At 47.0% G+C, this 26,956-nt stretch overlaps 10 protein-coding genes across 10 annotated transcripts; 5 read left to right on the top strand and 5 right to left on the bottom strand.

Annotated features, from left to right (window-relative positions):
* Window positions 1–3,473: 3,473 nt before the first annotated feature.
* On the top strand, window positions 3,474–4,277 carry BDV27DRAFT_147594 (concanavalin A-like lectin/glucanase domain-containing protein; the record flags this gene model as incomplete). Its single annotated transcript, XM_032070774.1, has 2 exons — window positions 3,474–3,829; window positions 3,881–4,277. 2 exons carry the CDS (start codon window positions 3,474–3,476, stop codon window positions 4,275–4,277), a joined length of 753 nt encoding a protein of 250 aa, XP_031924830.1.
* Window positions 4,278–5,053: 776 nt separating this feature from the next.
* Window positions 5,054–7,689, bottom strand: BDV27DRAFT_147593 (uncharacterized protein; the record flags this gene model as incomplete). Its single annotated transcript, XM_032070773.1, has 4 exons — window positions 5,054–6,052; window positions 6,769–7,100; window positions 7,162–7,262; window positions 7,685–7,689. 4 exons carry the CDS (start codon window positions 7,687–7,689, stop codon window positions 5,054–5,056), a joined length of 1,437 nt encoding a protein of 478 aa, XP_031924829.1.
* A 143-nt stretch (window positions 7,690–7,832) lies between these two features.
* Window positions 7,833–9,827, bottom strand: BDV27DRAFT_160439 (MDR family MFS transporter; the record flags this gene model as incomplete). Its single annotated transcript, XM_032073029.1, has 5 exons — window positions 7,833–8,140; window positions 8,205–9,149; window positions 9,220–9,415; window positions 9,505–9,519; window positions 9,585–9,827. 5 exons carry the CDS (start codon window positions 9,825–9,827, stop codon window positions 7,833–7,835), a joined length of 1,707 nt encoding a protein of 568 aa, XP_031924828.1.
* Window positions 9,828–10,272: 445 nt separating this feature from the next.
* On the top strand, window positions 10,273–12,476 carry BDV27DRAFT_25880 (Zn(II)2Cys6 transcription factor domain-containing protein). Its single transcript, XM_032076147.1, has 3 exons — window positions 10,273–10,551; window positions 10,636–10,862; window positions 10,927–12,476. The coding sequence occupies exons 2-3, from the start codon at window positions 10,731–10,733 to the stop codon at window positions 12,217–12,219; spliced, it is 1,425 nt and encodes a 474-aa protein (XP_031924827.1). The 5' UTR covers window positions 10,273–10,551; window positions 10,636–10,730; the 3' UTR covers window positions 12,220–12,476.
* On the bottom strand, window positions 12,388–14,398 carry BDV27DRAFT_147591 (cytochrome P450; the record flags this gene model as incomplete). The annotated part of the gene is made up of 7 exons (XM_032070772.1): window positions 12,388–12,553; window positions 12,634–12,794; window positions 12,860–13,130; window positions 13,201–13,451; window positions 13,493–13,938; window positions 14,039–14,228; window positions 14,300–14,398. The coding sequence occupies 7 exons, from the start codon at window positions 14,396–14,398 to the stop codon at window positions 12,388–12,390; spliced, it is 1,584 nt and encodes a 527-aa protein (XP_031924826.1).
* A 251-nt stretch (window positions 14,399–14,649) lies between these two features.
* BDV27DRAFT_132604 (cytochrome P450) lies at window positions 14,650–16,529 on the top strand. Its single transcript, XM_032067917.1, has 6 exons — window positions 14,650–14,876; window positions 14,929–15,054; window positions 15,113–15,197; window positions 15,245–15,313; window positions 15,393–15,983; window positions 16,042–16,529. The coding sequence occupies exons 1-6, from the start codon at window positions 14,682–14,684 to the stop codon at window positions 16,473–16,475; spliced, it is 1,500 nt and encodes a 499-aa protein (XP_031924825.1). The 5' UTR covers window positions 14,650–14,681; the 3' UTR covers window positions 16,476–16,529.
* A 178-nt stretch (window positions 16,530–16,707) lies between these two features.
* BDV27DRAFT_132601 (cytochrome P450) lies at window positions 16,708–19,454 on the bottom strand. The gene is made up of 9 exons (XM_032067916.1): window positions 18,838–19,454; window positions 18,661–18,781; window positions 18,584–18,593; window positions 18,153–18,508; window positions 18,022–18,076; window positions 17,753–17,951; window positions 17,558–17,691; window positions 17,183–17,496; window positions 16,708–17,124 (listed from the first exon to the last, which is right to left on the bottom strand). The coding sequence occupies exons 1-9, from the start codon at window positions 19,043–19,045 to the stop codon at window positions 16,953–16,955; spliced, it is 1,569 nt and encodes a 522-aa protein (XP_031924824.1). The 5' UTR covers window positions 19,046–19,454; the 3' UTR covers window positions 16,708–16,952.
* A 28-nt stretch (window positions 19,455–19,482) lies between these two features.
* On the top strand, window positions 19,483–22,023 carry BDV27DRAFT_147588 (uncharacterized protein; the record flags this gene model as incomplete). The annotated part of the gene is made up of 5 exons (XM_032070771.1): window positions 19,483–19,549; window positions 19,614–20,050; window positions 20,119–20,461; window positions 21,280–21,553; window positions 21,621–22,023. The coding sequence occupies 5 exons, from the start codon at window positions 19,483–19,485 to the stop codon at window positions 22,021–22,023; spliced, it is 1,524 nt and encodes a 507-aa protein (XP_031924823.1).
* Window positions 22,024–22,307: 284 nt separating this feature from the next.
* On the bottom strand, window positions 22,308–24,495 carry BDV27DRAFT_132596 (uncharacterized protein). The gene is made up of 7 exons (XM_032067915.1): window positions 24,025–24,495; window positions 23,941–23,977; window positions 23,807–23,892; window positions 23,328–23,740; window positions 23,197–23,264; window positions 23,104–23,139; window positions 22,308–23,054 (listed from the first exon to the last, which is right to left on the bottom strand). The coding sequence occupies exons 1-7, from the start codon at window positions 24,175–24,177 to the stop codon at window positions 22,765–22,767; spliced, it is 1,083 nt and encodes a 360-aa protein (XP_031924822.1). The 5' UTR covers window positions 24,178–24,495; the 3' UTR covers window positions 22,308–22,764.
* A 701-nt stretch (window positions 24,496–25,196) lies between these two features.
* On the top strand, window positions 25,197–26,034 carry BDV27DRAFT_147586 (Alpha/Beta hydrolase protein; the record flags this gene model as incomplete). Its single annotated transcript, XM_032070770.1, has 2 exons — window positions 25,197–25,829; window positions 25,894–26,034. The coding sequence occupies 2 exons, from the start codon at window positions 25,197–25,199 to the stop codon at window positions 26,032–26,034; spliced, it is 774 nt and encodes a 257-aa protein (XP_031924821.1).
* Window positions 26,035–26,956: the final 922 nt, after the last annotated feature.

Below are 26,956 nucleotides of genomic sequence, written 5' to 3'. Positions count from 1 at the left end.
ACATAACATGATTTGAACCATCATCATTTCCTCCCTGATATGCCTCGATTATATATATTGGCACTTTACTCACCAATAATGAAGGTTCCTCTAAGTTCAGATACTATATCTACGAGAGCGTGGTCTATATTAATGGTTATATATTGTATTTTTCTGATTACACACTCTGACAATTATGAGTTCTGCGATGGAAATCGCATGGTCAACGTCTATCACCTGAGCCTTCGTACCCTAATCAGTCCACCCCGATGTTGTAGTGGACCTCTCTATGGGTTCACAGACTAAGCATACACTGCCGTAAGGGCAGTCCCTGGTATGTTGAGGGGCGGGAAAAAAAAGTAAAAAGATTAATGGCCTACGGAACAAGATACAGTCCCCCATGCCTCCAACAAAACTTCGTACATGGGCGGTTGAACCCTGCTCCTGGCTCTCCTATGTCTATAATTGTACGTCTAGGTTCAATGGGACCGAGAACTGTCTCCTGAATCCATACCGAAGCTATCGGGTTGTTGTTGGCTGACAAGTTACTTCGGGATATGTCCGACATAGTGCCGGGCCTCAAATTACTTTTAATTCATAAACGTAGAATCATACATCGCTGGAAAACCACTAATTTGCCAAGCGCTCGTCTCGTAATTGATCGAATAACTAATAAACCTACAACGTAGGAACTCACCGCTACTAAAAAATAGAGGTGAACTTCTACAGAGTGTACACGAGTGCTTCAGATGGGCCCTAAGATGCAATTCTCGCTTAATCATTCTTAGAAGTTCTTTTAGGCCAATATAGAACAGTATCAAATTTGTCGGACAAGAAGTATGAGCATAGAAAGTGACATGTATGCATGTCAGGATACGATATGGGAGAGTAGACCATTGCTCATTAAAGATTGCCCGTGTGGTGTCCATCCTCCATCCAGCAAAACTTTCTGTATGTATGTAAAGGGCTAAGTTATATGGCCTCCTTGAACTCGCGCAGCTGGATACATTGACAATCGCCTAAAGAACATGCGCTTCGACAAGATGGTCCCAAAGGTTAATTTCACAGGAGCTGTAATAGTACTCCTTGCAAGCAATGATCTTTCAAGTCTCAGGTACCGTGTTGCCTATGTCACTGGGTTTGAAGCACCCAAAAGGGGGTTGTTCTTGTCAACCGTCGCTTGCCAGAGCATCCCTTTGTTCTGAGACACCTGGGAGTATTTTATCCAAGGATATCACTATTCTTTCTGCCGTACGTTCAGTATCTAGAAGAAACAGCCTAGCGTCTGTAGGGATTTTCATGACGTCTTATATACATGAGCCGAGTGTATAATTCGTGGGCTCTTTAGAACAACATGCTGGCTAATGACTCTATCTGTAATTGGGGCGATTCCTTTGTCTCTCCTATGCTATGCTAGTTATATGATTCTATAACATTCCACTATCCCGGATTTGTCCCGTGTTTATTACTGCTAATATAGCCCCAGATCAGGAATAGAACATTAGCGCACTTCTAGCTGCAAGGGCCCCTGTCTATGGCGTACTTGATCTTGTAGCGGAACAAATCTTCAATTGTTCTGCTTGAGTAAGCTCTACACTTATCCGTGATTAGCGTGCTGTACGGTAGTAGAGAAATATCACATGCAGACGCTCCGATGTATCAGGCTAAATCAAACGTCGACCAAAACAGTGTGCATCTTCTAGTACAGCCTTTAGATGCCAGTTCATGATCGAGTCAAACAAGCACTAGCTACTAACTGAATGATGAGCATATACTAAAAGACCTGGACTACGTAAGCCTAGATGAGGAGCAAGCCAACAATGGGTGGCTAGTCGGTGAATGATAGCAGTGCCATGGTTCCAGGTACTAAAAGGCTCTTGCTGGATCGGGTCCACACGGAAGACCATAACAACATGGATATGAAGAGCAGGAACTTGCATGATTGGTCTAGCCCGTCCGGAACGTACACTTAACCATCTCAACGGTCGTGTGCCCCCTTATAGTACCGGAGTTGCGCATCAAACGGGCGGGTACACCATTCAAGTGGAGCCCCTTGGTTCCGAGACCATACCGATGGAAGAGTCCGTGACGTCACGGCTCTAATTAGAGCGTGGTGGTGGGTTTGCTATGGGTGTCTCTTCGGTATACATACTAGCATGTACGAGTACATTCATCTTAATAACGACAGGGGGCGGACAAAGCTAGCATGAATGTGGCGCATAGGTTCGCGGAAGCTTCTTTAATTGACTCATGTCTTCCGGGGTTCCGAGAGTAGTTGGATGAGAAGGAATCTTAACAGGCGTTAACCTTAAACGTCTTTTTACCCATTAACCCTTCAAATTACTCTTTTCCTTTGACTTCATCCTTCGTAAGGCTCATTTCCATGAAATCAATTCCTATTACGTTTCGATCCATGTTAAATGCACCTCGGCAGACACCAGCTAATCAAAATCCGTCCGCACAACCATAGCTTCCAGGAGACAGTGGATGCGACGAAGCTTGGCATCCATTCCTGAATCGAGATCCGGTATATAGCTCAGTCGCCCTATCATCTCTGTGCCGAGCCGGCGTCCCGTGTGTACATAGCCATTGTGATTAAGTTTCGACGGTTTGTGGATCGACAAGGCCGGTTACCAATTTCGGAGGACTGAAACCGTGTATTATATTAACCCTAAGACCCAAAGACCCTGAGACCCTGACTACGGCGAACCAAACATCCGGCAGACCACTAGGAGTTTTCGTAGTATTAGCCTAATGCCAGAAGGAACTGAACAGGCTGAATCCTTATGCACTGTAGTGGAGGTTAACAAGGATCGTAGTTGTACCTAAAAGCTTGTACAGCACTATGGGTGTGCCCTGCATGTGCTCCCGTTTTCCCCAACAGTTCTGCGTGAAGGCGTGGTGCCAGTAATTACTATCATGAGTTTATATCTATCAGTGACATTTTGTAAGGTTGCGAGTGTTATGCAACAAACGCTTAGCAGGTGGAGTTAACCTCAAAGAGGCTTGTATTGCGGAACGTTGATATCCCGATCAATCGTCCAATCTAAGGTTGTGATCCCGCCGGTTGTGACCGGCGATCATCCTCATATGAGACACCCAACACAGGTATGATCGACTTCCAGCACACCTTTCATTTTAGCCGTTTAATTAGTCCGTTCAATGGGAATAAAGGAACTTCATCAATGGTTAGTGCCTTGTATACAATTCTCGGAGTATGTTCGGAACCTGGTGAAGTACATCCTGTTCACCATCACCCTGGTTTCAGATCAAGACACCATATGCGGATGAAGATGGGAAAGCGGCCGATGATCAAGGCAACATCACTGAGAGGCAGCAACGTGAATCATGGCTCTCCTTAGGTATAAAAAGGGACCATCATCAGGTTGCTTCAAGCCATCAACACACTCATTTCAACCAATCCACCACCGCAGCTATCAATTCCTTGCCACTTTTCAGTTCATTTTTTAATTTATTTTTCCAAAGCCATCACCATGAAGGCCTCTCCCGCTGTTCTGGCTCTTTTTGCCGCTACTGCCACTGCTGCATGGACTCCATCTCATCAGCACAAGGCTGCGAAGCGTGAGGATTCCTGCGGCCAGTACGATACGATCAATGTCGGCAACTTCAAGCTCTACAACAATATGTGGGGTAAGGACAATGGCTCTGGTAACCAGTGCGTTGGACTCGACTCCTCGACCAATAACAGCTCTAGCGGCGTCGCCTGGCATTCTACCTGGAGCTGGTCCGGCGGCCAGGGCCAAGTGAAGAGCTACCCCAACCTCGAGGCCCGGCCCAAGAACAAGAAGGTTTCTGACCTGACCAACATCCAGTCTACCTGGAAGTGGAGGTAAGCAACGGCTTCAATGACTGACAATATCATGCTGACAGCCACTGGCAGCTACAAAGGAGACAACATCGTCGGTGACGTGGCGTACGACATCTTCACCTCCTCTAGTGCCGGTGGTAAAGCCGAGTACGAGATCATGATCTGGACCGCCGCCCTTGGTGGTGCCGGTCCCATCTCTACCACCGGCTCCCCGATTGATAACCCCACCGTTGGCGGTAAAACCTGGAAGCTCTACAAGGGAACCAATGCCGCAACCACCGTCTTCAGCTTCGTTGCTCCCGCCGAGATCCAGGACTACTCTGGTAACCTGGCCGAGTTCTTCACCTACCTCACTGAGAAGCAGAGCTTTCCCGCCTCCCAGTACTACCTGAGTATTGGTGCCGGCACTGAGCCCTTCACTGGACAGAACGCGGTCTTCACCACTTCTTCTTATACTATCACGTTCTAAGCCGCACGCATTGATGGGAGCACACAGGCTCCTACAAATAGCCGAAAGAATCCCCTCTGGCTAGGGTGTTCGGCTTACAGATGCTGTTAGCCTCATCCTTTTCCTTTCTATATCTTGCCGGTCCTTACCGCTAAGCTTTGTATTTATTGAGTACTCAATTGCAGTTCGGATTCCTTTTTTTTTCCTCTTTTTTTTTTTTTTTTTTAGAAAAAAAGAATTCTACCTCGTCTTTTCGTAATAATCGAGAATGGGTCACAATTGTTATGCTTTTTAAATTCAGGAAGAAAGGAATTACAAGCCCATTATAGGAAACATGGATTGTATTTTCATGAGTAATATGGGTACTTTTTAGGAGTTGTACAGTAGGTTTTGGAGATATCAGTTGGCGATAGTGAGGTTCTCAGGGTCAATATAATAAACGGTTTGTCTATCAGGGTATCGTGATTTCTTCTAACCGGGCAACAGTACCTACTATAACAATTCTCACAAGATCTGGTACGTTTACAGAAAGGCACTGTGATGCAAAGAAGATAATCAATCTGTCACCATCCATCTCTATCAAGCTGGAACTGAGGTTGCATATGCTATTCGCAATACAGGTTCAAAAGCAAGCCGAGGCACTTTGCACGTTGAAGCGTCAGAAATGTTGAGGTCCACCATATCTTGGCATCTTGGATAAGAACAAGCCTTGATTCCTCAGTTTGTGCCAGGGAGTTTGGCTAAGATGATAAAGGTGGTTATTCCCCTTACATGGTTCAAGTGAGCCGAATCCCAATTCAAAGCCCCAAGTCCCAGCTATTTTCCAAGTCTGGCAAGAAAGAGGACAATGCTGTTAAATCCGGGTCAAAGGACCATATATCGGCAGGGCCAAGTTCCAGGCGAGCTTCTGGCCAAGACCCCGCATCCGTGGCCTGATCATGCATTGTGCTTGCCTCCGTAGTATTTCCCACGTTCGATGGTAGTGCATTATTGGCAGCCAGGTCTGTACTACTAGGATTTGGCGGACCGTTATTAAGTTGGTGCTGCTCTGGAAGATCACTGCGAGTGCTACAGTCGAGGGAAATGGTACCAAAGTATGGAATGTCAAGTTTGATGCGCCCGGGCTGGCCGTCCATGGGGGAAAGTCCATCGAAAGTATCAGATCTGGTTGTCTTGTTCCTCGTCGCAACCCTTTTCAAAGTCTGCAGAACGCTAATACTTCGAGTTGCTACCTTGTCGGGTGGTTGTCCCTCTGCCAATGTCTCCAGGCTTGTCATTACAATTTCGATAGCTGGCCAGTCATTGGAGTCGAGATGAGACCGACCGGTCGGGCCAATGATATTTATTAGAAGAGTGACAGCGGCAGTAAAGGCCTGGAAGTCCAGCGATTTGCAACAAAAGCTATTCGCAGTGAGTCGACGCAGAGATGTATAGCATATAATCATATGCCGGGATGCTTCTAGACAGCTTTGTCTACTGTAGTCATAGCGTCTCTCGGTGCCAGATCCCAAAAGAAGTGGCAGATGGAGCCAAGCGATGAGTTGATAATGCCATAGCTGTGTCATGAGTTTGGTGTAGCCCTGGGCTCGCTCGATAGACTTTCCCGGCGGTAAGATAGTTGGGTCCTCAACCACCGATAGAGGGCCAATCGACATCAGCTCCGCATCGATGGTTTGTGTCGTTCGAACCATTGAAGGCGTAATTGTGCTAAACCTTTGGTTTCGTTCGATAATGGATCCAGCTATACGACAAAGAAGATCCATGTGGGATGGATTCGGTGTCTCATTCCCGCTTCGCTTTAAATCAAAAGCCACGTCAGGGATGCCATGATACATTCCTAGCATTAAAGAAAGGTATCGGTCTGCGTAGATGATATGATTCCAGATACTTTTTGCCCTGGAAACCGACCCAGACTCGTCCGTCGATTCTGAGGCTAGTCGATGGAGCCCGATAATTTGAGCCACGTTGAGGGCCCGGCGATAGCACAACCAAGCGCTCCGCAATTTCCCGTCATTGTTATAAAGTACCCCGAGAACTACTAGACACTCCAACCCATCCAGGCTACTTACTAAAGCCTCATCAGAGCTGATGGAATGTGCAACAACTCTGACACACTTTGCAATCAATCGTGCCGGAGGATACAAAAGTTCTATTGATTCAATGTCAAATCCTCGTGGGAGCTGTTGGAGACAAATGGCCACCCATAGAAGAACCTTCGCGATCGCCGCTGGGTGGTTGACTGAACGGGCTGCTGTCGCGCTTGAAAGTAGCGATTCCTCGTATTCTTGGAAGCATTGAGCCCTGACTAGCCACCAGCAGCTATTGGCTTGTTCGAGTCCTCTCAAAGTTCTATCAGATGGTAATAAATCCAAAAGCTCGTGGCGTAGCCTTTCCCAGTCGCGAGTGGTGGCACTAAACAATGTGATATTTGGCGTAGAGACCTCCGATCGTCGAAAGCTTAGCTACTTCATGTTAAGGAAATTCCAATACAAGTCTTGGACGCGGTACTTACTACTCCATTGTCAAATAGCGACATGGCTGGGGCATTTTCATTTGTAGGCGTGGCGGCTGCACTACAGGTTAAGCCATCATCATTATCGGTTGCCATGGAGGGTAACGCGCGTGCCTCCTCAACAGCACCAATGGTGTCCAGCCGTCGTAAAACCCTCTCAAGCAGAGATTCTACGCGGCCAAGTCGATCACTCAGTGACACACGATCAGATTCACGAGTATTTTCGGGCTCTGGTAAGTCCTGACTGCGACAGGGAGTCCCCCTTGCCAGGCATTCGCGACAACTTTGGTCGCCATCAGAAACGAAAAGACAGCGAACCTTGCGATGCTTACCTGTCTTGCAATTAGTCTAGAGCCACCAGCTAGTGACAGAACTTCCCGCTTGATCACATACATTCCCAACAACTCCGGGTCCCCTTTCGGATTTTCTTCCGAGGTGGTTGCTGGTCCTCGGGCGGGGTTGAGGTTGGATGCAGATTAGTCCGCATCATCGCACTTATAATCTCAAATCAAGGCCAATATGCCTGCCAACGCCTGCCTTGATATTCCAGGGACAGGGGTAAAAGCCCATTTACAAACCAAAAATGTGAGGGTCGTTGGACGCGAGGGTGGCGCGTCTCTTTTGTTTGGGTCTCAGTAAGCAGGAACTTAAGTCGTCGTTGACCGCCTCCTGCTATATATATTAAGTGTCACCCCGCGAAGCTCCTAACACTCTTTGCCTAATCAATTTGATACCATTGTAAAAGTCCTCCAAGGGTACTACTTTGAAATTCGTTGCAGCGTGCTCAGAAATTTCAAATTTCCTCAGGCAATCGGAAAGGCAGTAATGGATTTTAAATGTTTCAATATGTATGAAAGGGAGTTCTGTCATCCAGATATTGATATTATCCATCCAGTAGTACTAATACTGGTCCTACTTCATGGCACTAGGATAAGTCACTCCATGCATATACAGGAAACTGGGGATGGGAGAATTAATATTGGAAGGTCCTTACCCCAGTAACTTTATCTTCTAATCCTAGCAAGAAAAAAAAAAAAAAAAAAAGAACAATTTATTCCCTTTCGTCAGGCGGCGGCAGCAGCAGTAGTTTGACCCGAGAATTTAACCCACCGAGTCGCTAAACAAACCACGGTAGCCACGCTGGACGCGATAACAGCCACAAGGAATGTCGCTTGGAGGCCTTCCATATAGGAGGTCAGTATGAACGGCATCTGGGTGGAAGAGAACTTCTGGCGTAGCTCCGTTGCACCTGTCATCGCGACCTTGACGGCGTCTATGGTTGAAGTCTCACTCCGGAGGTTTTTGAGAAGAACATTGACCATCGCTGACTGGCCGGCTGAAACGAAGACAGATCCCCCAAGGGTTTGCACAGCTGAGAACAGTTAGTTAATACTGCGTAGAAAAAAGTATTATGAAGTGCGGAGGGAAGATCATACTCAATACCATGGCCGTCACAGACGGCAAATCCTCCGGCGCAACAGACGCCTGAGCCGTCACCAAAGGAACCTGGAAGCACCATCCAATACCAATACCAGCCAACAGCTGGTAGCCAATCCATTTCCCAGAGCCGGTATTAACTTCAAGCGTGTACAACAGGCCCGACCCAACCGCAGTGAGTACTCCCCCAACTAGGAGAAAAGGCTGGGGGTATCCAAACTTGCTAAGGGTCACACCAGATATGACCGTCGAAGCACTCTGGGCAAGAATCAAAGGCAGGTTTCGGATTCCGCTCTGGGCAGCAGAGACACCCGACACCACCTGGAAGTAGATCGGCAAGTAGTATACCAGCAAGAAAAAGGTTCCCGCTAGCAGGTCAATGTAGATCATCATGATCACTACATTTCGACGGAACAGTCGGCCAATCATTGCAGCACGTTCCTTCTGAGCCCTTTGCACAATGGCATAGACAACCAACAGCACACCAAATCCAACTAAAGTCCCGACAACTTTAGAATCACCCCACGACAGCGAAACCCCACCCCACTGGAGGGCAAGGACATAGCAGACTAGAGCCGAAACAAGGATCAAAGTACCAGGTAAGTCCATTTGGAGTAACTTCTCTGTAAGTGGCGTATCCAGGAAGGGCAACGGAGGAGGAGGTCGGTAGAAGAATAGGATGATCCCGCCTGCCAAACCGCCAATGGGTAGATTGATATAAAAACACCACCGCCAGGTAATATTGGTCGTGAATGCACCGCCAACGAGAGGCCCAATAGCTGCAGCAACTCCATATGAGGCACCCAGTATTCCAATATATGCTGGTCGCTGTTTGGGTGGTGCGGATAACGCGATGATGGTAAATGCACCCGAAGAAATCCCAGCGCCTCCGACGCCGGTGATAGCTCGTCCGATACAGAGCGCAATGCTATTCGGTGCGACACCTAAGCAAAAGATTCATACCCAGTCAGTTTTAAACAACAAGGCGCGAACATATCTCGAGTTGAATCGTACCGCAGATTAAACTTCCAATCTCAAAGAGAAGAATAGATAATAGGAAGGATATCTTTAGCGGAAAGTACTTGTACGCTTTCCCCCACGCAGCTTGAAAGCTCCCCAAAGTAATGAAGAACGCCGATCCGTACCAGGCCTCATCTTCGATACCACCAAACTCGTCTGTTATCTTCGGGATTGCAGTTGCGACAATGGTCTGAGGTAAAAGTACTGATTAACTCCTCGCTCGTCAAATATTCTCGTACGGAGATTTGACGGCTTCGCTCCGTGGCTCACGCCGCTTACCATATCTAAAGAAACCTATCCCATTCGGATCAAACATTAGTTTCACATTGAGTGAACATATTGGAAAGGTCAAGTCGTACCAGAAACATGCTCATAGCCAAAGCCGTGACGGTCATGAGGAAAGTGAAACCTCCAGTGCTTGGCTTATCGGTTGGCGCATCGTCAACGCCAGATCCCCTCTCTTCCTTTTCCCTATCCCCCACAACCGGGGTTTCGTGTGAAGGTGAAACATCTTTGTTGGACTTTTCGAGAGTCGCAGGTGTTGAAGTTCCTGACGACACTGCCGTCTCGCCTGTTTGCGACGACCGTGTTTTGGTAGACATGAGAAACGCTCCAAGTCCAATGTCGCCGATATACCAGTGTGTTAAAGGAGGACTGTACCCAAGGGCATGATTTCTGCTGAAGGCAATCGCGCACTTAAAAGAAAAAAAAAATAAATGTTAAAAGTCGACTGAACTATTTACTTACCAGAGAGCCTGTATTTCACTCCGCCGAAGCGGCGGGCGAAATGATTTCCTATTAGAGATGATCGTCAACATTGGGCGGCAAGGGTCTAGATTCCTCCGCCGACTCGGCGGAATAATGTCACCTTCGCCAGAGATACTTATCTACCTCCGAATCCCTAGACCTTTGCGAATTTTTCTGTTGTAAGAATGGTGAGTCGTTCTTCAGCCCTCCTGCCAGCCCCTCAACGAACACCTCATTGGGCCCACAGGGAATACGCATAGAAATATACGGGCGCAATCTTTACCCATCCACCTCCAGATCTCTTTCCTTTCAAAATAGAATCGGTCGAGCTCAAGTTGTCGTCAGACACAACTGCATGGGAATATGAGTCAGCCACCATTCTCACGAGGCACAAGGACTACAGATAAATTCGAAATTGTCTTGTATCTGTTACGCCGAGGAATTATCTTGGGGCGGCAAACACGATATTATTAAGGATGCTGGTCAATAGCAGGGGCTTGCAGGGCTGCGGACTCTCATATTGGCTGGTATGACCGGAAGGAAGAGATCCCAGCAAATGGACAAGATCACGGACGAATGGTATGCATTATTGATTTTCCTGATACAGTCGTAAATGAGGGGTCAATAACAAATGCAATATACTACGGCTGACGTTATATGCAGCTAAAGACGAGTGTGGAGCCTCGCAAGTTTTAGGCCAGCAATATGAGAAGGATGCCATTCCCACCAACGGCTGGAGCCAACAGATAAAATTTGACATGAAAACTATGTTCACAACCTTATTATCGGACTCCAAAAATCAGAGTTTGGTGGCTGTGGAGGAATCAAGCACCCCTCCGGTTACGAATCGATCACTCCATGTCGTCTGTCAACTCTGCCGCCGCAAGAAGGTAATGATTCCCAGGACCAAGCGCCGGTTGTGAAAGGTCATCGCTAAGAGAATTTGGCGGGCAGTTGAAATGCTCTGGCTATAGCCCGGATTCCTGTCTTCGATGCAGAGAATCAGGTGCGGAATGTCTCCCAGTCGAACCAACGCGAAGGGAAAATATCACCGGTAGGCCAAATGGTAATATTAGGAGAGGCAGATCAATGAGACCTCAACCAACCAAAGCCTCTACAAAGATGAGTTCATTACCCGACCGGTTCGCAACATCTTTAGAATGCATCGACACTTCGGACATCGACCTGCCCCCTAATATAATTCTCACGGCGTCTGCAGACATTCTAGCCGCATCTTCACTGAGTACGCCATTAGAGGAATGCTCTTCAAGCTCTTCGGGCTCACACGATGCGCTGTGTCTGAACCCGTACGATCTGGGTACTTCGGAAAGCAGCGGCTATCTAGGAAATGGCGAATTCTCCTTCCATCCCGCGATAAACAGAGATATTGTATCAGAGGGTACCCATTTCCTCAACCCCGAAACCTTCAATTTCACACCATCATCGGGTGAAACCAGGCCATCTTTATGTGAGGCAGCTGGCCCTTCATTGAATTCTCTCTCGTGGCAAGAGACTTTTGATATGATGATACGGAAATCATGGACGGCAGAAGAAAGTTGCCAGTGTACCGATAGAGCACTGGAGCTACTCGATCAGGTTTTTATGCAAGATTGTGATACAACCGACCAAGTACACAGCCCAAATTCGATTACTCCCAGCACCATAGCCGCAATTCAAAGCTTGTCGTCTTTACGCAAAGCAACACACGGCCTGGAGCACTTCGCAACGTGCGGCCGTTGCAGACAGGCACCGCGTTTAATGACCTTACTTGTACTTCTCTCAGAGCGCCTATCGACTAAACTCCAGAAAATCCTCGAGATTGCTGCTCCAGATATCTTTCACATTAGAAAGGATGTGCCAAGTGGTCCAGGACCGATTTTATCGAGCCAGAATGCGCCAACGCTTGCAGAAGATGATACGGGGTTGAAGAGCCCAAAGGCAACCCCGCAACGCCATACACGGCGTTATACGGCTCCAGAACAACGTGATGACATTAAAATGAACATCACATTGTTCTGTGAAGGGTTTACTCTGGACATGACAAAGGAGAAAGAAGCACTGGTTCTGACTTGGTCTCTTCTCGCCATCAAGCAACTGCGAAGAATCGTTGCTATACTATGGGATCGGGCGCAGAAACAGAGTAGACGCGACTTTTCGGAAAGTCTGGCACGTATTGGACACAAAATACATGCCTTAGATTGTGCATTAAAGTCAACACTGACAGCCGACTCGGTACCTAGTCTATAAGAGCCGTACATCCCTGGAGCTTTTCAGTGTATCTCGGGTCTGTAAACTGAAGGCCGTTTTCTTAATTCGAAATAACAGCGAGGAGATACAGCCTTTTGCGATCAATGCGCCCGAACTCAGACTGCAAGATATAATGATACGCCGAACATATGTTTAGCAGTAAGAGAGTCAATCGTTTCTAGCGCAGGGGATAAACCTCACGGGTAAATTCGGCTTCCACCACATAACATGCAGTTGGCTCGCTGATTCCCACTCTTGGGCTGGATTAACAAGCTCGGCATCAAACTGAAAGTGTAAATTGCATAGGATGAGGGACATTTCCACAATCGCGAAGCTGATACGGTGATTAGCTTCGTCCAGATAATACGTCACAAAATTCTCCACAAGTGCACAAGAACAACACATGACACATACTTCCGACCGAGACATCCTCTTGGGCCGAGCGAAAAGGGCTGGCTAGCCTCTTTATTGTCGGTACAGTTAGGGTCAAGCCAGCGTTCTGGTTTGAATGTGTAAGGGTCATGGAAGTAGCGGGCATCATGGGTGACCGTCCACGCGGATGTATATACCTCTACCTAAGACATCTAAAATCAGTTCGGGCATATGTGTATTGAATCAGGATCGGGCAAACGTGGATTACATTTCCGGGCACATATATTCCATTAACCACAATGCCTTGGGGTGGGGTATTTCGCGGGAAGCCCTGAGACCCTGGCGGATAGATCCGTAACCCTTCGGATATGACGGCCTGAAGATAAGGCAATTGTAATGCTGTGGTCGAAGTTATTTCGGATAGGTGGTTGTACCGGCCCCGAATCTCATCGCGCAGCTTTTGATAGACATGTGGCGTTGAAAGTAAATGATATGTCACGGCCGCTAGAAAGGTAGCTACTGTTTCACCCCCAGCTATGCTATATTGTCCTTCTATGTCAGCGACTATCCCGGGATAGACAGGCCTTGATTCGGGTATTGAATACATACACAAGAGTGGATGCGTGTGCTGTGAGCTCCTCCATGTCCATTTCCTCATCTTCCACTTTGGCAATCAGACGCGACATGAAGTCTGCACGAGATGATGGACTCTGCAGCCGATCGGCGACTTTTCGACGACTGTAATTCGTATGCTTATTGCGAACACTGACTGTTAAATGTGGCAAGATGTTTTTTCCGATCGCAGCGATCAGAGGATATCGGCGTAAATTATCCAAAATGGTGATGAAATACAGATGCTCCTCAACCATGTCGCACCAGAAATGGGATTTCCCTGGTTGACCGTCAGTTGGAATAAAATATCGATTAAAGGGCAGCGATCAAAATTTGAATGCTCCTTACTGTTTTCAATACAATGGAACGATTCTCCAAACGCCATCTCACCAAGAATGTCAAATGCGAGCATCTCAAACCACTTGGTCATGTTAACTGCATCCACACTTTTGTTTGTCTGCGACTGAATCCCTTCGATGAAATCATTCACACACCCCTGAATTATATCTTCTTGCTCTAAAAGGGCTTTTGTGGAGAACGCAGCCGCAAGTGACTTTCTCATTCTATTATGAGTTTGAGGGTTGCGCTCACTTCCAATGCACAATGAGTTGAACCCGGATCCATAAATCTCATAGAACTCGCTCTTGACCAGAGGTGCGCTCTTTGGTTGATAAATTGCTTTCCAAGACTCGACAGAAGCAAAGGAAAGCTCGTTCGGCGAGATCCGCACAATGTCTCCTATACGATGTCCTGGATTTAGCGATGTTAGAATAAATAGGTGGACCAGTGAGCGCCCACCATGAAGTTTGTGCTGGTTCTCAATGGCGCGATGAACACGGCCAGTGGAGGTATGCCATATTCGCCACATCTGGAAACCCGTATGTTAAAGGGGAGATATTGAAGGCCGTTCTAGAAATATGGACTCTTACAAAGGAGGCCCTGGCCCAAAATGGGCCGGGAAAGGAAGAGAGCGGGTGAAAGAATATATTGTAGATGACGAGATTGGCCCAATAAAGCGCTATCAACTGTTTGGATGAACACATAACCATTAGCCAATCGATACCTCCTTTTATGAATCTGGTTGTGAATCATTTACCGCCACAGCCAGACTTAACCATACTACGCGGTCCACCATCGCTATTGACTCTAGTAGGGCTTCGGATTGGCTGCTGCGGCTCAAGAAGTAGAGATCCATGTTGACCATCTTGCTTCGGAATTGGATTCTGTATCCCTGGGAGTATCGTTGTGATTCCACTTTCTAGTAATTTATGTTAAACGTCAAAGGTTAATAGATCCGTTTACTTCGGTATTTCAGAATTGGGGCAGGCTAACATACTCGGCGGCGGCCCAAATAGGCGTCCCCGCGGGCACTGCCCTAACTGTATGTATGCCAAGCAATTGACTTCGATACCTACCTCCCTTAAAATGCATTGTAGGGCAAATGCCTTCAATTGAACCCTGAGCTTCGATACCTTAACATGGACTTATTCACGAGAGGATACTTACTCGGTGGGGTTGTGGTGTGTATGTTCTGGTGGATAGTTGCTCACTCTCGTCACAAACAACGCTATATCCGAAATGTGCCAATTGTGGGCGGCAAGGCCAATGTCCAAAGAAATCGGCAAGAATTTGCAAAAAATAGTTTGCAAACTCTAAGGGCAGGCTACGAAGAGGTGAAAGAAGGAATACCTCTATCCCTTAGCCCCGCTAACTCGAGCTTTATAGAACAATGGCGAGCTATTCTATGTGCCAACGCTTATAGGAGAACGGTTGATTATCCCTGGACGATACTTGGAAGAGTTGAAATCGGCAGATATGACGGTTGTCGACTTCCAAGCCACTTTTCTTGAGGTATAGGACCATTCCTCGAACAGTTGTCCTGACTGTGCTCAATGATTAACAATAACAGATGTTTCAGGGCGCCTACACTACACTCGGAACACATTCTCGATTACTGCCCCAGGTAGTCCGTGCTCAATTAAATCAATACCTTCGTAAGTGAGAAAGCCATTTTGAGCAATCTTGACTAACTCGAAAACAGCGGACGTCCTTCCAGAAATCCAAGGTGAGATCAGGGATTGCATCGCAGAACTATTTCCTCCTTGCGAAGGTTAGTCAAGATAGCTGTGCAGATACATATAAAAAAAAAATTGCCTTTCGTGTGATTACTGAAAACGGTGCAAAAGCAGACTGGACAGAGGTCAATGTCACAGAATTGATGGCCGTGGTTGTTGCCCGCGTATCAAGTCGCATGTTCGGCGGCCCAAAGCTGAGTCGAAACCGGGATTGGATCGAGGCATCTCTCCGTTTCGCCCATGATGGATTCAACGCGGCCCAAAAGCTGAAGATGTGGCCACACACCTTTAGATTTATCGGACAGCATTTTATATCCGAGGTCCGCTCAATTAAAAATACCTACAAAATTGCCGAAAGAGCCATCATTCCACTTCTCGACGAGCGTGAAGTCGAGAAGAACAAAAAAACGCATGACCTTCTTACTTGGATGTATGATCAAGCACAAGGGGCCGAGAAAGACAAAAAGTTTATTGCTGGAACGTTGCTCAAGGTCAGCTTCGCGGCATATCATACCAGTGCAGCAGCTCCAACCCAACTTCTTTTTGATATTGCAGCGATGCCAGAGCTCATCGCGCCGCTTCTAGACGAATATAAGTCGGCGCTCCGTGACAACAACCATAACATCTCGATCAAAGGTTTCGCGCAGATGGTTAAAATGGACAGTATAATGAAGGAGAGCCAGAGATTCAATCCGCTACTGTTATGTATGACTTTCCAGATTTGAGTGTTATTTCTTTCGTCGCTTACTTACAGCGACTGTAGTAACGTTTGAACGCATCATTAAGCGCGACTTTACTCTCTCAGATGGAGTGGTCATCCCGGCGAACACCTGGATTGGCTGTGCTGCACAAGCCATTGGGATGGACGCAAAGCTTTATCCCAACCCCCATAAGTTCGATGCGTTCAGGTTTGTTTCCCAAGAGCAAAAGAAAGCCACTTCCACTTCGGGGCAAGCTGCCAAAGCTCACTACACCTCGGCCAACCCAAGTTCAATGGCATTTGGATATGGCCAACATGCTTGCCCTGGTAGATTCTTCGCCATGATGGAAATTAAGGCTATCATCGGGGAAGTCTTGAGCCGTTTTGAGATGAGACTTCCGGAGGGGGGGTTGAGGCCACCTAGTGTCACTTTCGAAACTCAGCATCTGCCCAATCCTACTGGTAAAGTGCTATTTAGAATGAGAAGGTGTACATAGTCGTACATAGTCCAGCTTTCTAGAGAAAGCTTATATCCACTTATAAGCATCGAACATTCTGCCAACTTCCTATCACGGTTTTGAATATTTGTACAGCTAACCGCGTTAGGACCCAGACCCATAAAGCACCAGCTAACTTTCACTTAGTAAGGCGAACTTGGAGGATATCAAAAAGTCTCTTCATCTCAACCGTAGACATTTTCTGGTGAAATGCTACGCCAATTGGTGTATAGCAGGAACTACCTTCTCCATCACTCAGCCCCATCCCCTCTCCACCTAGTACTAACCGCTTCTGCAAATGTTTCAAGATTATTCACATTTCGAGAAGAGAGTCCATGGGGAAAGAGAAAGCCAAATAAAGCAGGTAGACATGAAATGAAGGATGTCTTCGAGTTGCGAATAACTTAAGGCTAATCATTCTAATTCGTAACATGTATATTGATAACATCGACAAAGGCCAACGGGTGGAATTTCCGTCTACTGCGCACTTAATCTTACCCGAACACCCTTTGACTCTCTTTTTGGAACAGGCACGAAACAGTCCTCTACCATATCAACATCAGTACGATCGGTTTCGAAAAGCTGCATTCGGTCCCCCAGTCGTCTGATCAATATCCCAATGCCCATGTATAGCTCGGAATAGGCAAGGCTAGCATAAAGGTTCAGCAATCTAAATCCTACCTTCACATATTGGGTGAGAAACTTACTTGATCCCAATGCATTGCCGACTGCCTCTGGAAAATGACAAGATGTATTTGTCCAAACCCCGATGGGGCTGCCCATCTGGGCCAAGCCAGCGTTCAGGTCTGAACTCATGTGGATGATGGAATAGCTCCGGGTTGACATGAACCAGTGCGGCGGTCATACCAACAGGAGTCCCAGTAGGAATTTCCCAGGCCTTTTCCCCTATAGCATCATCCGTTTGTTTCTGTCGGAATATCATGGGAGACTTTGAGTTAATACGCTGGAGCCGAGTTGCAACTCCATATGATAAGCGAAGTCCCTCTTGGATGACTGCATTGTATACTGTTCATTCGAATTAGCTGAACTGCGCGAGAATGTTTATGCTTGAGGAAACTTATCAAGTAGGGTAAGGCCTCCAACTCGCGACAAGAAGGCTTTTCATAGCTGTTCGGCATGTAGGTTGCAAGCTCTTTCCTCAGGTTTGACAGGATATTGGGATTATCTAAAATGAAGAAAGTTGTGGCGGCGAGAGCTAACATCAAATATCAGTCAGACTGCTGTATACATATTGTGAAGTGAGATCCATCACGTACTCCAAGCTGTAGTTTCAGTACCTGCACCAATAACTATCTGCCCTTCTTGCCACATCCGACTGGGATGTTTCTCTGTGTCTGGAATTTTGGCATGGAAAAGGTTATGAAAGATGGTAGACCCCGACTGGGTGATGTTGTTGTGTTTAATCGGCAAAGCACTTTGCTCCTGCCAGATTTCGAAAACCTTTTTCTTCATGCTCTGGAGATTTGGCATATATCAATATTGCCTTCTTTAAGAGCCAATTCTCAATACAGAAGGCGCTACCTACCTCTTGCCAACGAAGAAACAATCCTGTTTCTGGTGAGATCTTGGATAAGATGTCTCTGAATATGACGCAACCTGTTAGAAACATTTCCGAGCCCATGCAAACGGCACCGAAATTGAGCTCTCTGTACATACATGGGGATGCTTCTCAACACCGGGAACAAGATTGGAAAATGTCTGGCCCAACATCCCATGCGGGTTCCTGCTAGTATTGCTTCGTGAAAGTTTGGAGTAAACGTCGGATTTTCCAGGAAGCGCGAGGATTCTGCAAAGGCATACTGAGTCACAATGTCGGTAGTCATGCAGCTGAACGCCATTGTTAAGTCGACGAATCCTGACGACTCAACGACTTCCTCAATGCGACTAATGAGTTTGTCGACGGCTGAATAGATTATCGGCTCCACTTTCGTTACTGCAGCTTTAGAGAAAAATGGACTCAAGGCGCCTCTTCTCATGCGATGTGTGTCATGGGAAACAGCACCAAATACACTCTATATAAAGGTGATGAGAGCCCGTTTCCTGGTACAGACTGATATATCATACGGGGTAGGAGCGAGCGAACTTACATCCGGGATACTACAGAGAAGAAACGACATCTTAGAGCTAATCTGTGGAGTTTTGGATACGAGTAAGGCACTCTTACCCAAACTGACCCGTCGCATAGGCATACTTGTCTCGGGGCTTACCAGGCCCCGGATATAATTCCTCGATGAACCCAGGGTCGTTGATATGAAGCTCGTTGGGACTGATGCGAACAATAGGACCTTGATATGAACTGTGAGTAGGCAGAAAGCCGTATATAATTAGTATTGACACCAACCATATTTCCTATGCATGTGGCCAATTTCAAATGTATACTGCCCCCCTTTGATGGCATCGAAGTAGAATTCATAAGCACTGGTGGCGGCTGCGAATTTCGGCCCCGGGAATCTGGCCAGAGGATGCCATGCCAAGCGATAAATGATAACCAACACGCGGCTGATGATCCAAAGGCACAATACAAGAAGAGACAGATATATCAGGGTCATGGCGAGTCGGATAACAAGAAAGAGCCGTTCTGTATTCTCGATGGCGAGTGGGGAACTGAACTCGCAGGGCCCTTTTAAAGGCGCTTAATCATCATTATTTCTTTTCATATTTTGTATAATCATTCTTCTTTGAGGAAAAGGGTATTAGGTAATCGGCCACTTCCATCATTATCGACTAATCGAAGGGGGTAGATCAGTTTGAATGTTCCCGCTGCAACAGGCACGATCGTGAAAACCCGAGTTGATCACTCGGCGGCCGCTATATTTAGTATGCCGGCGTGCATGATCTCGGCGACTCTCTCGTTTGAGAACCATCGACCGTTCTAGACCATGAAGCCCAAGGCTGAAATAAACCGCGGGATCCGTAATAATATACATCAGCCAACATCCCTTGAATGCCAATTTCCATTCGCCATATCAGCGCTGACGCTATCACCATGGCAGCAATACAACTATCCGACGCGGATATTCCCAGTTGTGCTGGGAAAGTCGTGGTGATCACCGGTAAGCTATGATATTGCAAACAAACAGCGCTTGTGCATGTTAATATCTAAGCTAATTTGCATAGGAGGAAGCTCAGGGATCGGCTGGGCGACGGGAGAGATCTTTGCTTCCCATGGGGCTCGTGTCTTTCTGCTAGATATACGGGCACCCCAGGAAGATCTTCCTCCAAATTCTCAATATATTGAGTGTGACATTACAAGATGGGCAGATATTTTGGCCGCTTTTGAGGTGGTAGGAGATGTGATTGACATCCTTGTTGCCAATGCTGGTGTCTCTGAAGAGGTCAACTACTTTGAAGATACGTTCGACTCCGAGGGCAAACTGGTTGAACCTGGTTACGGCGTCATCGAAGTAAACCTTCGCGGCACCATAAATGTTATCAAAGTTGGACTTAGTATTATGCGACGCAGAAAGACAGCCGGCAGTATCGTGATTACAAGTAGTGCGACGGCATATTCCCCAGAATATACACTGCCGGTCTATAGTGCAACAAAGTTAGGCGTGCGTTCTAATCGCCCTTGGTAATCCTCTAGCCTGGATACGCGTTCGCTAACTGTAACGTCCGGCAGCTTATTGGGCTCATGCGTGCTCTTCGGGCAACACTTCCACTGGATAACATCACAATCAATACAGTTGCTCCAGCGGCAACGCTAACGGGACTTATCCCACCGGAATTAGCCAAACCAATCATTGCCATGGGTCTTCCGACCAGCTCTGCGGACTTTGTTGGTCTTGCTATAGCATACTCTGCAGTGGCCCTCGAAACACGACAGGTTGAGCTATATGGAAAAGACCCTGATACCGCCATTGTGGATTGCAAAAGCCGTTGGAACGGCCGCACGATTCTGACACTGGGTGACCGGTACACTGAGCTTGAGCAAACTATCTCCGACCTTCGTCTCAAGTGGTTTGGTGTAGAAAACGCCACATTGACAAGACTGCAGCAGAAGGCAACAGATTTCAGATAGTCAATACTTTAGAAGTTCACAATTGATCAGGAACAATTCCCCTGTTTTGGGTGCCCTTCCTTTCATGTCATGTCTTTCGGTAGAAGTCCATTCTGGAAAACGGCGAGGCGGACTGCGCCACTTTAATTCAGCTAAGAACCTGCATGTCTATGTCGGTAAATAGCCCGAGGTCTAGGATTAGAGTGCTAGTATCTCAAATCTCTCCCTCAGTGAGACTTTAAACGGTACAATAGCGCGTCAAGTAATTGGGTCACTTCAAACCACATGATAAAGTAATCGCTATCCTAACCCAACACGAAGCTCAAACTTACCATTCTTTATCGGATATTCAGCGGTCAAGGCTCACGATGCTTCAACGCCTGTGGTCTCTATCAACTTCGGCTATCAAGTTACCGTTTCAGCCCGTCTCCTTTGGGGCTCCCAGAGACCTTCTTATAGAGAAGGACAGACAGAGTATGCCTTGCCTTGCAAAGGAGGCTCCACCTCCGTCGGCATTTTCTGCTAGTATTCATCCACTCAGCGAGTCCATTTCCACTGAGGTCGACAACTATTTCCTTCAAAATTGGCCTTTCCGAACTGAGAAGGAACGAGCCAAATTCCGTGCCGCAGGGTTCTCTCGTGTTACATGTTTATATTTCCCCATGGCAATGGATGACCGTATTGGGTTTGCCTGTAGAATGCTGACAATTCTCTTTCTCATCGATGGTACCCATTAAGCTCAGAACTCATTTCATGGGGCCATATCTAACCATGAACTTGCAGACCTACTTGAGGAAATGAGCCTTGATGAAGGATCTACCTACAATGAAAAACTCATGTCAATTTCACGAGGGGACGTTCCACCCGACCAGAATATTCCTGCCGAGTGGATTATGTATGATCTATGGGAAGACATGAGAGCCTGCGATCATGTGCTTGCAAATGAACTGTTAGAACCTGTGTTTACTTTCATGAGAGCACAGACGGATAAAACACGGTTGACCATCCATCAGTTTGGGGAGTATCTTGACTATCGTGAAAAGGATGTCGGGCAAGCGTATGTTCTGCTCAAACGAACAGGATTTCCTTCCGGACAACAAGCCCCAAGCTAATTGTATGTGTAGCCTTCTTTCTGGTCTGCAGCGCTACACCATGAAACTCTACCTTACCCAGGAAGACCTTCATATGGCTGCACCTGTTGAACGCAACTGCGCAAAGCATATTGCAATCCTCAATGACATTTACAGCTGGCGGAAAGAATTGCTGGCTTCTAAGGTGCTTCATCACGAGGGCGCTGCTATCTGTTCTTCTGTGCAGGTACTGTCCGAGGTGACTGCTCTAAACTACGCTGCCACCCAGCGGGTCTTGTGGACCATGTGTCGCGAGTGGGAATCGGTGCATAAACAGCTCGTGGCTGATATGGCAGAAATAGGGAGCCGAGACTTCTTAGATTATATTCGCGGGCTTGAGTTTCAGATGAGCGGAAATGAGCGCTGGAGTGAATCAACTTCTCGTTATCATTTTTAGCTGACTTGGACCTCGTGCTGTTCTGATCTTATCTTACAATTTCATTATATGGACCCGGTTTTACTACGGGAAGTCATGCTCTACGGGAGTACTTTCAAGCTCATGTTCTGTAATTGTCCGCCGGTCTTCGACTGTCAATTCAAAAGCAGGCTTAATATTTTGGAGGCGCAATGTACTAAAAATAAAATCTGCATCCTAACTGGGAAACGGCGCTGTCTGGATTAAGAAGCGCCGAGATAGTGTGGAGTCCGAGGCGCCCACGCTTGACACTAGTACAATCCTTGGTCGACAGACGGTAGCTCGGATTTCCATCGGCTGGATATAGCGTCTGACCTCGAGGCATCAAGTAGACGATTATCCTTCCATGCTAACTTATGCAGAATACCTTTGGGATGGGTGACGCCACAGTAGACCTGATAGTGAGCAGTATAGATTATATGTTAGGGATAGACCGTCCAAGGCACGCCTTTAAGTGTCATATGATGTTTTGGTCGAGTGATGTTGAGATTACATTTATATGAACAGACTGGAGACTCTAGACTCAGCCAAATGGTGACCTTCGCCAAAGTAAGCTAGTCCCATAGTATTCAGCATATTCCAATCCAGTCCCTGTAAACTGCATCATACAAGGAAAAGCTGCGTATATCAGAGCCATATAGAGTTCAAAGTAACGTAATACTACAGCATCATCCTCACCCGCCAGAAGGATTACAAGTCTATAAGCACAACACCGACTGGAAGTCATCTAAAGTTCCTATCCTGCTGGGTTGGCGATAATGGTGTTGTATCAAGATGTGTTGACTGGTCTGAATTCATGTCGTCCATGGGAATGTATCTTCCAGACAAACCTTGGATACCAATGCTTGCAGAAGTTTTGTGTGAATACGTATCCGCTCTATTTGGGTACTTTTGGGATGGACCAGCCTCGCTGTCACTGCTCGTTCCTTTGCGAGCCTGGACGCTGCGCTGCCACCGTCGCACCAATGGTGCCAGGCCGGGTAACGAAGCGCTAATAACGCCAGTCGCTCCTTCTTAGCAGGAATCAGTTTGAGCTATCAGCATGATGAACGTTAGACTTACCCAGCACTCCGATTAACAAAGAGTTTGCATTTGACCCTGAAGCAATCAGCAAAAGAGCGAGACAAGTTATTGCTGCTTTAAGGCTGTACATACACGTAGGGTCGTTGCTGAATGTAGCGTTAAGAAGCATCGGTAATCGGACAATGCTCACTATGCAACATCTTTCATGGAATGTATGTCAGCAAATATCAAAATGCATTTCCAAAGTAAGCTTGCTTACTTACGCTGAGCCCATAGCAAGAATACCTCCAACCATGAACTTGCGTTGCCGATCCATCTGTAATGTCCATAGTCCGGAAATTCCCAGGGAGAACGTAAGAAGGTCTGACACGATATTCAAAGCTGTACATGCAATGCCCCTTGGGACTAAGTTCGGACAATCTCCTTTCGGTACAGGCTTTCCGACAGCCGCATTCGCTTGCGTCCACCAATGCGAGATAGGCGTACAGATAAATATGTAGGAGAAGATAATCGCGATCGACGAGCATATTACGTATAACATGACGGCATAGACGAAGACTCGGAACCAACGCCGCACTGTGTTTTGCACGAGAAATATTCTCTTATACAATGATAACAGTGATAGCTTGATTGCAAACATGGCGACTGCCCAAGTTACCACCGAGGCATAGCCGGCCTGCAGGAAGATAGAATTTATTAGTCGTTGCCTGTAGTTCAGCTCAGATTGATCAATTTTACTCACAATCCAGTATTTCCGCAGGTTGATAAGAGGATTAGAGTCTGTGAGTAAAATGTCCTCCATGTGGCGACCTGCCCCCCAGTAAAAACCTAGCCTTCGTCAGTTGGGTTGTCAAGACTGATTCGACGTCAACTAACAGAGGCATGTCTCAATACAGAGACCGATGGTGAGAATCTAGGTTTATTAGAACCCTTTCGCACTTGACGGCTTGGAGCTCTTACCAGTCCCACTGACAAGAATATTTCATCCAGAGAGAACCCCCCGTTGACAAGACGCTGGGAGTAGGCGCGGACCAAGAAAATAACCACTGCAATGACAGTCAGAACTATTGAAGCTGCTGTCATTCCAGGACCTTTGTTCTCTTTGGCTCCCATAGTTACCGTTCAATGATGTGTATCCATTCGATACCGTAGTAATGTGAGGGGAAACACTTTCGCAGCAGAGAGGGGTTGACAAATTGCCATTCTTAAGCTGGCATCAGCTGGCTTCAGCTGACGCTGGTCCGGTTTTCTGCACGCTAGGCAGGGATGTATGTTTTGGAATGGGGAATGGGAATGGGAAAGGGAATACCACCTTGGGGCCATTATGGTATTTCCAAAACGTCCGTAGTGCGGGGACTTCTGACTCGTGTGTCTGAGATAATCAAACTACAGCTTAACTATGGTCTGCTTCGAACTAATGCACTATTTAGCGCCGTGTGATAAAGCACGGCTGACGGTGGGTGGTGGGACAAGAAGCCATTTAATATATCTTCCAATATTATTTCTTTTCCGCCGAAAACTCGGGCCAAGAAAGAACCCTTGCGCGGAAAAGGCTTTCTGCTTTTGTAATTTAATACGATCCCTGTCACCGGTTGTCAAATATTCAGAAACAATTAATAAATTTTCATTCCCTGCTCAATTGTATTGCTAATCACGTGCTATAATACTTTCGGCTTCAGGTTCGAATTGCACTCGGCTCCTATGGCAGGGCTGTGGCTAGGTTTGGGTTTGACAGCTAGCAAGTCCGGTAAGTGGCATCCAGTCTGCACGCACATTGTTATAATTCCTGATCATTTGCAGTCGCTGTTGCACTCTGGTCTGCTATCACTGCACCCTTCCGGGGTCAAACGGGAGGCGCTACGGCCTACAAGCATGTGGCTATTACCTTTGCTCGGTCGTTCTTTGGAACTGCTTCTATAGAACAAATTCAGTAAGCTCATATATTTCATTTGATATTTTTTTATACACGTCTCAACTGCAACCTTGCAACCGACGTGACGAGCTATTATTAAGCCTGCATAAGGTACATTCTTCCACCCAAGTCAGCCCAGAATGCTTACGAGGCCCTAATGAATGCTCAACAATCCACACCCAATATTGTCCAACTACATGATGGAACCAAAGCCTTTTGGATGGGCAACTCCAATGCCGATAAGTTGATCATATACTTCCCTGGCGGGGCTTACTGCATTCCCGCATTGCCGGGACACTTTGATCTTGTCAATGCACTTACCACCGATCTCAACAAAAGCAACCAAGATATAGGAGTCCTGTTCCTGGCCTATGACCTCGTTCCTAATGCTCAATGGCCCCAGCAGCTAGCGCAAGGAGTAGCCCTTGTCCAATATGCCATAGAAGTCCTAGGCAAGCGACCATCAAATATTATTCTCCAAGGTGACTCTTCAGGTGCTCATCTGGCCCTTGCAGTTCTGTCGTATCTTACTGAAGGCCATCTGCATGACTCGATACCCACACTGTCTCTATCGGAAAACCTTCGCGGCGCACTGCTTTTATCACCATGGATCGATTTCGGCACGGACCACGAAAGCTTCCGCACAAATGCGGACAAAGATGCGATCTCGGCCAAATCTCTCGGTAAATGGGCTGAGGCGCTTTTCAGTGATTCTAAGCGGGACAAATATACTCATCCGACTGATGCGCCCACTGGTTGGTGGAGACTTCTGCCTGTGGAAAGAATCTTTATTGGCGTTGGCGGAGATGAAGTACTTTTGGACTCCATCATCAGCCTGGCACACAAGATCAAGGTAAATTTTGCTCGTTCTAACATTGGAATCTCGTTTATGCATTTCTCACGTCTTCAATGAGCAGGCCGAACATCCAGACGTGCTGATCAGCCGTGTCCCACGGGAGTTCCATGCTGAGCCCATCACGGACTTTGGGCTGGGACTTTCTCCTGGCGTACAGTTTCAAGCCATGGCTGCTTGGTTGAATCAAACGTTTTCTCGATAGCGAAGTATTATTTTGTTTTTGAATTATTGGACAAGTACACAACCGTCAATTTCAATGTAGATGCTAGTATAATCTAGAAACAATGCTGAGACATCTAGATTTGATGGTTTGGTTAACTTCTGCTGGTGCTGAATCGGGCTACCGTTGTGGCCGGGCGTCAACTCGACAGGACAAATTCCATCCTGGAAAAGAACTACCGATGAAACTGGTTTCTTACCTACATATGGGTAATTATCCTTGATATTGAATAAAGTGGATGGAAGACATCGGGATTCGCCCAATTAGGAAATTCCACGAGTTGGCCCGGTGTCTGTATGTTGAGGCAAAGCCTTCAATAGGATATGCCCCATAATATTTTCAAAAGCCAGACCCTATATAAACCCCAGGATATCTGTAAGGATATTGTGCACTACAATGGCTATCTTAGATGTCAGATATCCATAATTGTGCCAGAACAACACACATAGCATGGCACCACACACGAACGAAGACGTGCTTGGCGTCTCAGAGACTGCCGAGGATGCTTCCCTGACCACCATCTCTATCGCCAAGCTTATGAATCGCAACAGAAAAACAGAGAAACAGCTGTTCGCGCCTGTACCGACCTAGGATTCTTCTTTTTAGACTGTTGTGACCACCCCTCGGGAAAACTCATCAGTCAAATCGACAGCGTTGCCGCCGCTGCATTTGAATTCTATGAGCTTCCGCAGTGCAGAAAGAGCGAATGGGAGGTAAGCAAAGACCATAGCGCAGGTGAAGAGATTGTACTGGGGTAAAGAACATCAGCCGTCTAGATCTTGGGCATAAGCAAGTCGAGTATTCGACAGCGAAAACTGAACCCTACCTCTAGGTACAAGCCCGCAGGCAGCCAAACGGGATCTGTCGCCGGAAAAAAAGATGGATTCGAAGGATTCATGATCAG

Source organism: Aspergillus caelatus (assembly GCF_009193585.1).
Source record: "Aspergillus caelatus strain CBS 763.97 unplaced genomic scaffold BDV27scaffold_163, whole genome shotgun sequence".
Classification (NCBI taxonomy): domain Eukaryota; kingdom Fungi; phylum Ascomycota; class Eurotiomycetes; order Eurotiales; family Aspergillaceae; genus Aspergillus; species Aspergillus caelatus.
The sequence above is the reverse complement of the archived record's forward strand: the minus strand, read 5'-3'. Positions and strand labels throughout refer to the sequence as shown.

Coding starts and splice junctions, on each gene's coding strand:
- BDV27DRAFT_132601 (XM_032067916.1), bottom strand. CDS start 19,045: ATGACCCTGATATATCTGTCTCTTCTTGTATTGTGCCTTTGGATCATC. Junction 18,077..18,152: donor GTGTTGAGAAGCATCCCCAT/GTATGTACAGAG, acceptor CGTCATATTCAG/AGACATCTTATCCAAGATCT. Junction 17,952..18,021: donor TGTTTCTTCGTTGGCAAGAG/GTAGGTAGCGCC, acceptor CCAAATCTCCAG/AGCATGAAGAAAAAGGTTTT.
- BDV27DRAFT_25880 (XM_032076147.1), top strand. CDS start 10,731: ATGAAAACTATGTTCACAACCTTATTATCGGACTCCAAAAATCAGAGT. Junction 10,863..10,926: donor AACTCTGCCGCCGCAAGAAG/GTAATGATTCCC, acceptor TTTGGCGGGCAG/TTGAAATGCTCTGGCTATAG.
- BDV27DRAFT_132596 (XM_032067915.1), bottom strand. CDS start 24,177: ATGGGAGCCAAAGAGAACAAAGGTCCTGGAATGACAGCAGCTTCAATA. Junction 23,265..23,327: donor ATTCTTGCTATGGGCTCAGC/GTAAGTAAGCAA, acceptor ATTCCATGAAAG/ATGTTGCATAGTGAGCATTG. Junction 23,140..23,196: donor ATTCAGCAACGACCCTACGT/GTATGTACAGCC, acceptor TGATTGCTTCAG/GGTCAAATGCAAACTCTTTG.
- BDV27DRAFT_132604 (XM_032067917.1), top strand. CDS start 14,682: ATGGACTTATTCACGAGAGGATACTTACTCGGTGGGGTTGTGGTGTGT. Junction 15,198..15,244: donor TCAATTAAATCAATACCTTC/GTAAGTGAGAAA, acceptor ACTCGAAAACAG/CGGACGTCCTTCCAGAAATC. Junction 15,314..15,392: donor ACTATTTCCTCCTTGCGAAG/GTTAGTCAAGAT, acceptor GTGCAAAAGCAG/ACTGGACAGAGGTCAATGTC.